We start from the raw sequence: 11,472 nt of genomic DNA, 5'->3' as shown, positions 1-11,472 counted from the left end.
AACGGCTATTGATTGACACGTGGCAAAAAAGGAACGCGTGTTCACATGATTTAAAATAAAAAATTATTTATTTATTAGAAAAATAAATGTTTTTTTCTAATAATTCGCTCATGTATATGTGTGTGTATGCAAACCGCCGAACCGGGAATTGACCGTTTATAGATCGCAACGGAGCTCGGTCTTGTTCGTGGCTGCCGAGATTCCTCATTCTGCACCGGCGATTTCGCGCTGATCAGTGAGTCTTTTTTTTATCCCGTTTGGCTTTTGATTGATTCTATGCTTCGATGCAGTTTTTGACTTTGGATTCGGAGAACCTTAACAGAGGTTAATGCGTAAATTACTGCTTGGAGTGGATAGTGGTGGATTCGGTTTCGCAGTGAGTTTGGCTCCACAATAAAATTTGATATTGAATAATAAGCTTGAGGTCATCTTAAAGGCTAGTTTTTTGGATATGGGCTTTCGTCTAAGATCAAGTTTTTACCGGGAGTCCATACACTAAACTGGCCATTGAATTTTCTGGGGTTGCCTCTGTCTTCAATTGCATGTTTGATTTTTATATGTTCTTATTTGGCAATGATTGGTGTTTTCACTTGTAAATGAGTATATGTGATTATTCAATTTATGTTGTTAGGAAGTGGCTGGATACCGGAATACTGCATATTATTTGCAATGGATGGAGTTAGCTCTCTCTTTGTTGACTTGGGATTCCTAAATGTTGCGATTTTGCTCATAATTGGTTTGGCCACCTTGATTTTGATCCGGGTTTCTTTTGTTATAAACTGGACCGGCAAACCCCGAAGCAGTAGACCTCCGAGAACTCTCAGTACCATGATAATTCTGGGTTCAGGTGTGCAAATTTCTCCTTTGTGGAATCATCGGTTTATCATTAATTATGATTCATAGGCTCCTTCATTTAAATTTTGGTTTTTACGGGATCGTAACGTAGGTGGTCACACTGCGGAGATGATAAACCTGTTAGCTGTTCTGCAGATGGACAGGTTTAAGCCGAGATACTATGTCGCTGCTGCCACTGATAATATGAGTCTTCAAAAGGCTAGCATATTGGAAAATTCTTTGCTAGACAAGGTGTAATACGTTGGCTTCAGCCTGCCAAATGATGCTTAGTGTAATAAGGTGTTATTGCGTTTTTTGTGAGTTTAACTCCAGGACACCTGTTTTCCGCTGAGAATGTTCCAGATTGCCAAACTTGAAGTATGAGATTTTCACGAAAAAATCCTTTGTCTGTTTCGTGCTATCACCTAGCTGTTTCTTTAAGAGCCCTGTGATTTTGGTCAAACTTGAAAATAATTTGTAACGATCCTTTTATCTGGGGAAATATAAGAATTATATTGATAAAGGGATCAAATTTATGGGAAATTTTGAAACATCTATGTACTTTGTCTGCTTATAACTGTTTATGATCTCATCAATCACAATTTTTCTGAACTGTTTTTACAATATTGACCACAGGATGAGGGGTTTGGAACTTCTCATTTTATGCAAATTTATCGAAGCCGGGAGGTTGGACAGTCATACATAACTTCAATCGGCACAACCTTAATCGCTTTAACTCATGCGTTGTGGCTAATGTTTAGGATCAGGCCTCAAGTGGTATTGCTGTTTCTTTTTGGATCTTTACTTCAATAGTTTGACTTTTTTGTCTACTGATTGAGCTATTTAATTAATTGCGGTTACTGCGCAGATTCTTTGCAATGGTCCAGGAACTTGTATACCGCTTTGTATAATTGCATTCCTTTTCAAGGTTTGGATAACTTGGCTGGACATTATTTTCTCCCCTCATCCCCTGTGCCTAGACCAGGTGCAACAAAATTATGAATGGGGAAAACCTCTTTCTATCAGTAAAAACAAAATTAAGATTTGTGCATGCCTACATTATGCAATGGGTTTTTCTTTTCTTGGTAAATAAGAATGGATGATGAATTTGTAAATCCAAGTTTCAGGTGGTTGGTATCAGGTGGTCTTCCATTTTCTACATTGAAAGCATTGCTAGAGTGAGGAGGTTATCCTTAAGTGGTTTGCTTCTTTACAAACTCCGAATGGCTGATCAATTATTTGTACAATGGCCCCAACTGAAGAAAAATTATCCCAGGTCAAATTATGTTGGTCGTCTTATGTGATATGGCTTCATTGGAGGTATTTCGAGTCTTCAGATTTTGCTCTCCGATTTACTGCACGTTGTTTTAAGCCAATAACACATTTTTGACGAGTGTTTTGGCAGCACCAGGAAAATTGTAGCTTATATCAACAAACAATAGTCAATTGAACTATTAAAATAAATTTTGTTCACGTTCAGTAGATCAATTTAGAGAGACAATTAATGCTCAAACCTCTATAATTGCAACTCAAGTGGCATCAACGTGAAATGTGAACTTAATCAGATATGTCTTGAGTACATAAAGGAACAAAAACAAGCTGGAAGATAACACAAATGACTTTGAAGTTCCTGAAGTATGATAGCAAAGTGGTCAACTGTCACGATGACATTATCGAAAACACAGTAGTTTGAAATGAATATTTTTTCTATCAGATACTGGTATTGTTAATTACATAAGCACTGGTTGCTTTTTACTCAATGCTATGCCATTACATGGGATTGGCTCTCGTCTTTGAGGTAGGAGAACTTGGTAAATCACATTACCAGGCTCAAGAGTCAAGAGCCTAGATCAAAGAAGCACAATCACTTTCTGATTAGGAGGCATTATGTGTGTGTGTGTGTGTCTCGTACATTAGGAAAGTACTATTGAATTCATGTTCTTGACAAGGAGACGAGGGCAAACCCCTTTTTGCACGAAACACGAACAAAGATTTAGCAAACTTTGGAATGATAATATTAGCGACAAAAATTTTTATTTTTTATTTTAAAAAAAGATTATTAGCAACAAAAGTTAAATGTAATTAATTTGGGGAAAATAGTCATTCCAGGGACGGTGTGCAAAAAAAATATGTTTTCGGAGAATAATAACTAGTTCAACAAACTTGCGGTCTCTGTTTACACATGTTCAAAATTTTGTTTTGTTTTTGTTTAAGCTCGTCGGAGTGCTGTTGCCCCATAGGGACAGATAAGAGGGTAAAAGATATCTCTAACTGGAGAATTACCATTTTTCTCTCCATTTTTAATAACAATTCACATGGTCATGGCAATAACGTTCTGTTTGTTTGTTTGTTTTTTTTTTTTTTTTTTTTTTTTTTTTTTTTTGATAGTGGTGCCATGGAATTGCTTGAAGAATTGTTTTCTTTGTTGATCAATTCTACTTTTGAGAGAAAAAATCTATAATTTCATTTACTCGACAATTTCCTACGTTATTACGTATATAATCGGGAAGTGATTGAATTAAAAACTAAGATCTCCAAAACGAAAGAGTAATTATTATTTTGTGTTATCATATATCTTTATTTGCTTTCTTCTTACTATTCAAATTTCAACGTAAAGATGATAGCTCCACTCAATATTAAACATATAAACGTTGATTACGTGCACTTGATGGCTAGATTTATACAAGGGAATGCATGATTGGTTTGGGTAGCTGGGCCATGCGATTCTTGTGATAAGAATAATATCATTGCATCAAGTATATGTCGCTGCCGACGTCAAACAATGGAGAAAAGACTAAAAGCTTGTCACGGATAAACCTTTTTTTCAGCAAGGGCTTCCGAGAAGATATTATGCTATTTCATTAACAAGGGTGGTGGCGCATGGATAAACCTTTTGGTAGCTTCCAAGACAAGAAATGATGAATTAGACCCTGCCGAACGATGGTTCAAACATGAGTTTATTATTCTGTAGCAGTACATAATCTTGCGATAAGCTGTGAATCCCCGTAACTATCCAGCTCTTTCAGTAACAGAAACTTATTTAATATCAGAAGTTTCATTTCTCCGCTTCAAATCATCAAGATAACGTTGATACATGTAAGATATAGAACCCCATAATGCCCAATATCATTGATATGCCCTTTACCCAGTGAGCTTGTCGTGTAGAAAGATTACGGACAGAATTGGAGCCAAGGGCAGTCCGAAGATACTAATCGCATTTGAAAACAATGACGAAATCTGGAGTATCAGCCCTATACAACCAACACCAAATGTCTGCCAAGCAACTGCAGTCCAAAACAACTTCACTAACATAAGAAACTTTCCCTAACTTGTACTCGTTCATTTCTTTGTTCAGCGTCTTCCATTTCCCTCTAGCGAATAGCCCAATTACTATCATGAACGTTGCAACTACACGTTGGTAAACCGTCATATCGAGAACCACTCTAAGGATTTCTTTCTTGATGATCTTCTGAAAGGCGAGCTGTGTAACGACAGCATCAGCCCATACCCGGCTGATGCACCGAGAGTGCTTAGGAAGCCAATCACATACTTATTTCCTGAATATTTGTTTGAATCTACAGGGTCTGTTTGGAATACTAGAAGTACAGAGGATATAGTTGGGAGTACTAGTGACTTAAAACATTTTGGCCTTGCTAACAAACATCATGCAACTACTAATTATTGGTCTCTACTATTCAACAGGAAATCATATTTCATATTCTTTGTGAACCATACATTTGCAGTCGATTAGAATCATGTCAAGAAGGAAACCACATCTCATTTTCCAATTAATTTAAAGTTTACACATACGATTGAGTCAAGAAGGAAAAAAATTTAAATTTGCAATGAATTATAATATAAAAATCATCGTTGTCTGTCACACAAACTTTGATCACAAACTATTTGGGTCTATGGTCTGAACCTTCATTTCTGTATATATTCATGAATGAGAGAGAAGAAATAAACGAATATAACCGTGGGAATACACATACTTTACAAATGTTGCCCCCTTCCCCCTTTCAAGTAGCAAACCAAAACTGGATCATAAATTCCCACAAAATTGTCCGAAACGTTGATCTCGACGAGACAAGTGTCTTTTCTGCTCGAGAATGTTACATTTTGACGTCCACAAAATAAATTTTCTATCCAGACGCCTATGCACGGAAAAGAAAAGAGTAAAACGCTGAGTTAATTAAAATAAATTAAGCCGATGATTTACAAAAGTAAAAGGGTCATTGGAGAATAACTCATCTGAACTATTATAACTGGTTATAAACAGTTTGACTATAATTTACCAGAGAAGGAAAAGAGAACTCACTCATCGAAGAGGGATGTGAAGAAGAATGACTGATGCGCAATATAAAGACACAGATATGATAGCTGCGGCGATAAAATTGTGAAACAGTTTCTGATTATCTCTTGTGGGTACGAAGGCTGATTTGAGTGTGTTAGTCAGTTCAAAAATCCGATATGATATCTGCAGCAGCGAACAAAAATCGATATTGAAATTTAAAGGCGAGAAATATTTAATCACGACATAACTTCAAAAATTGAAATCCAGCCGAGAAATATTCGCTCACCAAGATGTAAATAGCAGTTGTAAGCATGAAGTTAAGCAAAGGATAATCTGGAATAAAACAGAGCAGCCATTTGGGCTGTCCATTAGGCGTATTTGACCTGCACGCGTGATAGAAACCAGTAAACTTCATAAGTCAGAGCTATTTTTAATGGAACTTTCCTAAAGGATGAAAGGATCCCACGGAGTCGATGCCAAAAAATACATATTAGAAACAAAAAGTGACTCGCTAATTCTTTTCTATGAAGATCATTCGACACATTTCTTTAAAGGTTGACCCAGAAACATTAACAAGCAAAGAATTTGTCCCACGTACCTCAGCCATATGTGGAACTGAGATATATAAGTTTCCAACGTTACTTTGCCGAGCCACCTGGCAACAAAAATGATGTATATAATTAAAAAAATGGAAATCCGATAGCTCCAAATGATGTCAAATCAACAAAAGGTGAAGGGGATGAGTTGCTTATGTGATTATTGAATGGAAAAATAAATAAAAACTTACGCAAAGAGGGTCAAAGAAAAATTCCGAAGCTGCTGACTGAAATTCCGCAAACAAATGTAGATGCTGGAAACAAAAAAGAAGAGACCTTAGAAGAAAACTGTCACAGGTCAGCACTTGCCACATGCAAAGTGCTATTACTTGAGATGTATAGTTTCTTTTTCAGTATCAGAGATAATCTCATTGGCAATAGAAATAAAATGCAACACTAATATTATGATAAATGCATATAAAAAACGAACACTCATATCAAAATTAAAACTGGTACACACGTTATGGGTATCCATGATGTGTAAGGATGGAGCCTGTTGTACGAAATTTTGTCCAACTTGTAGATGTATTCAAACCATAAATAGCCAACCTAAAAGTCAGATGAGGCAAAAAAATCAAATAACAATCCGGTGACAAATAAATACAAAATGGCGAACAAATCAATCGCTTACGATCAAGGCAGCTGTAACAATGAATGCCTTGATTGTGAATCTTCGTTTTGTCTCAGTCTCCTCCAGTTTCTCCATCCACTTTTCAACCTGTAAGAGAGATCATTTGAAACTAAGGTAACGAGAAGAGATGGCACTGCAAAACTCGAGTGCGGCATGCATTACATTTGGGTGAAGGTAGGCATAGATCATTCCAACTATCCATATATAACGATCAAGGCCAGATCTGAAATGCCACTCATGAAGTTTTGGAAGATCCGGTTTTTCAGGATCATTGTATCCTGCCACGGAGATAAAATAGAAATCAGCTATTTAGATGGAAATAAACAAATTCAGTACGATAAAGTCATGGATGGCCACGCACCTAACAAGAATGTGAAAGGACTCCACAAAAGGTCAAAAACCCCTGGAATCTCCCATACCAAGATAACCACGACAAAACACATAAATAATTTCAGAGCCATCACCAATCTTATGTCATTATAGTTGTGACCGATACCAAGGGCTCCATACACCATAAGAGTAAAGAGGGTATGCATTGGGCAGATATAATAAAGTGTATAGTCGTTGTTAAGAACTATACAACAAAATGCCACAAAAAAGTTTAGCCTCCACATCATCTGCATAGAGAACAAAAATCCAACTCAAATACACATCAAACTACGAAACCTCTGAAAAGAGAAGTACCACCATGCTTCAGGATTAAGAAATAATAAGAAGAAATGGGAAGATAACATAAACTATAATGTCACCTGAGCAAATCGAGCAAGACTAAAATCTTTTCTGATATAGTAATAGGAGAAGTTTCCAAAACCAGTCATCCATACATATGCAGCAATAAAGATACGGATAGCATTGTAGATCTCCGTTGCAGCAAAGTAATGATACATCAAAAAGAGGACCTATAAGAGACATGAGAAGAGGCAAACAAATCAGAAACTATGCAGACAAAGAAGAGAGTGCAACGACTACACATCTATATCAATATGCGGATAGACATCCAGTGTCTTCTGAAGAAAGGCAGGAAAATGAGAGACTAATCAAATAAAGAATCTGATTTTTCAAACCCTGGAAAGAACATCAGATAGACAATATCCCATAACAAAAGATGTTTGATATCAAACTGCTTGCCTGCATCCATCCTTTCCACTCTTCAGTTTGATGGCGATTAAGATAAAGGATTGATTTCCCAGAAAATGCAGACTTGTCATGATGTTTCTTAAGAGAAGTCATCGTTGAAGCTATAATAAGAAGAACATACAGAAAGAGGAATAGATCGCGATTGTAGCTCTGTCCAACAACAAAAAGAAACAAATTAAGTAGTGGTGTACCGATGAAATAAATCTTTAGAAGGGAAACATACATATTATGAGTGAAATGTTTAAATTTCAGACCTCTACGATCTGCTATGGTTAATTATGGACTTAATGATGAAACTTGAAAAAAAAAAGCAGCAATTGTTGAACTTTGTGAGCTGATATGCATGTGATCACAGACCACACGTGTCAAAATGGTTATTAATTGAACAAAATAAATCAAAACAATTGGGCACTAAACTATATTGAGCAGTATAATGAAAAGAAGAGGCAAATATAAATGCTTGAGGACTTCAATAAACGCCTTTCCATGATCATACAGTGCTATTTTGTTTCTAAAATATAAAAGGCAAAGGAGTGCCAACTAGGGCTGCAACTTAGCTGACCTGCTCACGAGCATCTTGATCAAATATTGGCTCGAGCTTGGTTTTGACAAAATAACTCGAGTTTGGGCAGCTCAAGTATTCTTTCGAGTCAAGCTCGAGGTTTGATATCTCAGGGTTGAGTACTCAAGCTCAAGAAATCAATTTTCTAAGAACACTAATTTGAATCACCGTTTTACCCTTAATTTAATAATAAGTTACATACTAGAACATTTGAAGTTTTAAAATTATAAACTTTTTTTCCTTTTTGGAACGCCTAGAACCAACACGTTTGTGTAAATTTTTTAAATTTACTTGTGACTAAAAGCAAGAAGGATACAGCTTTTCATATCATGCTTATATCATGCTTCACAACAAATAATGACACATCAAATGCTGGATTGTCAAATATGAGATATATTACTAGTTGTCTTTTTGGTACTTATAAGCTTACAATGTAATTTACAGCATTAACTCATCAAAGACAACTTGAATTCTAAGAGCCCAAACAATCAAAGAAACAGCACCTTAGTTGAATCTGCAAAAATGCTCGTGCGATCACAAATGTAGAAATAGAAAAAAATTGCACCAAATTCAGCCCTGCGTGATATTAAAGATCAAGTTTGAATGAAAAATAAATAAATAAATACAAATCAACCAATGGTTACAAACAACTCACATTGCCCTTAGAAGTAGTCGATTTTCAACTAAAAATGAGCTATCCATTGTCAAAAATCTGGTCAACAAAGAGGTTTCATTAATTTGATGGATAAAATCCAATCAAAGACGACATTAACAAATGTCCAGTCCAACAGGGACGGACCTGATTAAGTTTGATTTAATGGATGAACTGGACAACTTTGTGGATGCTGATTTTGTGAGACCGCCTTCCAACAGCACAGCACGATCATCATCTTTGATAGCTTCACTTTCCAATCCAACCAGGTTACTATCTGAATGGCTGTTTATCAAAAAAGCAAATCATATCATGAGTAGATATTGAGTACAAGATACTGATTTTTCTCCTCTTGTAATTTGTGTCAAACATAAGAACTTTTGGTAAGCATAGCCTGAATGTTCCAATTTTTCACTCTTATAATGCTTGAATATCTCGAAACGCGGAAAAGTCGTTTACACTTTTGAAGGGGTTGATAACTTCGTATACTCTAACCACTCTGAATAAATCCACCCAATAATGATTGGAACGACTCCAAGAAAAAATGACACCTGGGACACAATAAGGACATGTTCAATGTGTAGGCAGTTTTCAAGATAGCTTAAAGAAACAGTAACACATAATATTCAGCATTGACAAGCAAGAACAAGTAAACCAATCTACTTAAACCTCATTAGAGTAACACATAAATATCATTAACAAGTTTTCAAGTTTAATGGCCATAAATCCTTCCCCCGATAAGTTTGAATCAACAACCAATCAAGTTTATAACTCCGCGATAATGTTTCCAGTTTCCACCATAAGTAATGATGTCATTTCCACTAGATCTAATATCTTGATTCCTCTTAACCAATGATATCTTCATCATCGATCAAATCATCATATCTCCCGTCAAAAACATTGGTGAATTATACCACATATTAAGAATAAACATGACATAAAAGCAGGAAAAATCGAATCTTTTATAACACATTGACAAAATCTAGAAGCATGAAATTGGACAATCAGACACACTAAAAATGAGAAACAAATTTGACAACCCAATCATTGTCCAATTAGTCCAGCCACAATCAAGTAAAGGAAGCAATTCAAATAATTTCAAGTCAAAAACCAACCGCTCCTATCATTTTCATAACATGAATATAAGAAAACTCTCATTCACATACGTAACGGCTTCATGATTCAGGAAGTAGAAATTCAAAACAAAAAGCTCTCGATATCATCTTAGCTTAAGATCGACATTGGAATCGCATTGACAAAACAGATAAACGTCAACAAAACGGGCCGTAACTCAATATCACAGTCACCGCACCACCTACGCAACGACACTTGATCAAACGTAACATCCTAAAGACAAAAAGGAGTGAAATTTTGTTTCACTTCGAACCTGTCCAGGAGTCAGAGGTCCCGAATCCACAACCATTTCTTCGCGAAACCCAGAAAAATCTTAAACCCAATCAATCAATGGATCCAATCTACACGACAATCCTCATCAATCGAACGGCTGCGCGACACTGAAGTGCAAAACACGGTGTACTCGCACACCGTATAATAATTCGTACAGAACAAATATATATATATGGGAATATATAAGAAAGAATTGGAGGTGAAATGGAGAAGGAAAGCAGAGATCTAAAGCAATGGAATCACAGAGCCGACGTGATGTCGCCGTTTGCTTCAAGAATTGATAATGCCAACCTTGGTTCAGATGTCTCTGTTCTGCCACTTTCGGACCAACCGTCTGTAGTGGTTGCGGTTTGGTTCGTGTTTTCTGATTTCTTCTATTTAATTTTACCAATCCCTTGCATATACATCAATTTTTAATAAAGAAAATTAATTTTAAAAATATTTAATTTTTGTAATTAGATAACAAAAACTTGTGTGAGACGATCTTATAGGTCGTATTTTGTGAGGCAGATCTCTTATTTGGGTCATCCATGAAAAAGTATTAGTTTTTATACTAAGAGTATTACTTTTTATTATGAATATCGGTATGATTGACATGTCTCACAGATAAAGATTCGTGAGACCGTCTCACAAAATACCTACTCTTTTTCTGTTTATTTATGCTAATCCCTTGCATATACATCATGAAAAAAATATGGATTTTATAATTAACTTTTTTTTAACGTGGAGTTTTTATAATTAACATTTTTTTCGAAGTAATTTGTCTATCATCAAACAGATTTTTATGTCAATGTTACTGTAAGATATTGACTATAAACAAAAACATATTATATGTTGAATAAATATTATTTTTCATTACAACCATAAATCGGATTAATCCATATCTCGAATAAGAGAATACCTACTAGTACTAGCAACCGATGCACACGCATTGCGTGTGTAAGATAATATAAGTGAATGTCATATCATATTTTTTTTTATGTAAGCTACATATGCACTTGAACAATATTTTTTGTTCTATTTGTCTTCTTGTTGCTATGTGTCAATTTCAAACCATATAAAGTGTTTAATTAATAAGTAATTGAAGAAAAATTTAAAGAAATTTTTATTAAATCAACGCGAGCACAAGAAAAAAATTTATAACAAAACAGAAATAGATAACACAAAATCATTCAAAATGACTATAAAATTCGCCACAAAATCTTTGAGATTCATAAATCAAAATATTTATTTCATTAATAACACAGTATATTTATGCAAATAATTAAATACATCATATTGAAAACAAACACTTTCGAAAATGACTCTGAATCTCTGATATATGTCATACCTTGGATAATGCATCGTTGTTACTTATAC

General features: G+C 35.3%; 2 protein-coding genes and 1 pseudogene across 10 annotated transcripts; 1 reads left to right on the top strand and 2 right to left on the bottom strand.

Annotated features, from left to right (window-relative positions):
• The first annotated feature begins 93 nt into the window (after positions 1–93).
• Positions 94–4,799, top strand: LOC142522372 (uncharacterized). 9 transcript variants are annotated; one of them, XR_012814465.1, is made up of 8 exons: positions 94–235; positions 632–847; positions 947–1,086; positions 1,471–1,611; positions 1,703–1,762; positions 1,962–2,154; positions 2,315–2,469; positions 2,549–2,872. XR_012814465.1 is itself a non-coding variant. In XM_075625712.1 (7 exons), the coding sequence occupies exons 2-6, from the start codon at positions 670–672 to the stop codon at positions 2,136–2,138; spliced, it is 696 nt and encodes a 231-aa protein (XP_075481827.1). In that variant the 5' UTR covers positions 94–235; positions 632–669; the 3' UTR covers positions 2,139–2,154; positions 3,522–4,799. The 9 variants fall into 9 exon arrangements, 8 of the variants coding, with proteins under 8 accessions (XP_075481827.1, XP_075481825.1, XP_075481826.1 ...); XM_075625712.1 differs by lacking the exons at positions 2,315–2,469; positions 2,549–2,872 and adding an exon at positions 3,522–4,799; XM_075625710.1 differs by lacking the exons at positions 2,315–2,469; positions 2,549–2,872 and adding an exon at positions 3,511–4,799.
• Positions 3,871–4,615, bottom strand: LOC142522064 (purine permease 21-like; annotated as a pseudogene).
• On the bottom strand, positions 4,660–10,487 carry LOC142522369 (protein REDUCED WALL ACETYLATION 1). Its single transcript, XM_075625702.1, has 16 exons — positions 10,094–10,487; positions 9,166–9,257; positions 8,854–8,991; positions 8,710–8,766; positions 8,558–8,630; positions 7,484–7,642; positions 7,105–7,254; positions 6,717–6,972; positions 6,518–6,633; positions 6,356–6,442; positions 6,185–6,273; positions 5,916–5,978; positions 5,727–5,783; positions 5,415–5,511; positions 5,153–5,311; positions 4,660–4,988 (listed from the first exon to the last, which is right to left on the bottom strand). Exons 1-15 carry the CDS (start codon positions 10,127–10,129, stop codon positions 5,153–5,155), a joined length of 1,629 nt encoding a protein of 542 aa, XP_075481817.1. The 5' UTR covers positions 10,130–10,487; the 3' UTR covers positions 4,660–4,988.
• Between the last annotated feature and the right edge of the window lie 985 nt (positions 10,488–11,472).

This window comes from Primulina tabacum, chromosome 13, assembly GCF_025594145.1.
Source record: "Primulina tabacum isolate GXHZ01 chromosome 13, ASM2559414v2, whole genome shotgun sequence".
Classification (NCBI taxonomy): domain Eukaryota; kingdom Viridiplantae; phylum Streptophyta; class Magnoliopsida; order Lamiales; family Gesneriaceae; genus Primulina; species Primulina tabacum.
This window is presented reverse-complemented; position numbering and strand designations above follow the sequence as displayed.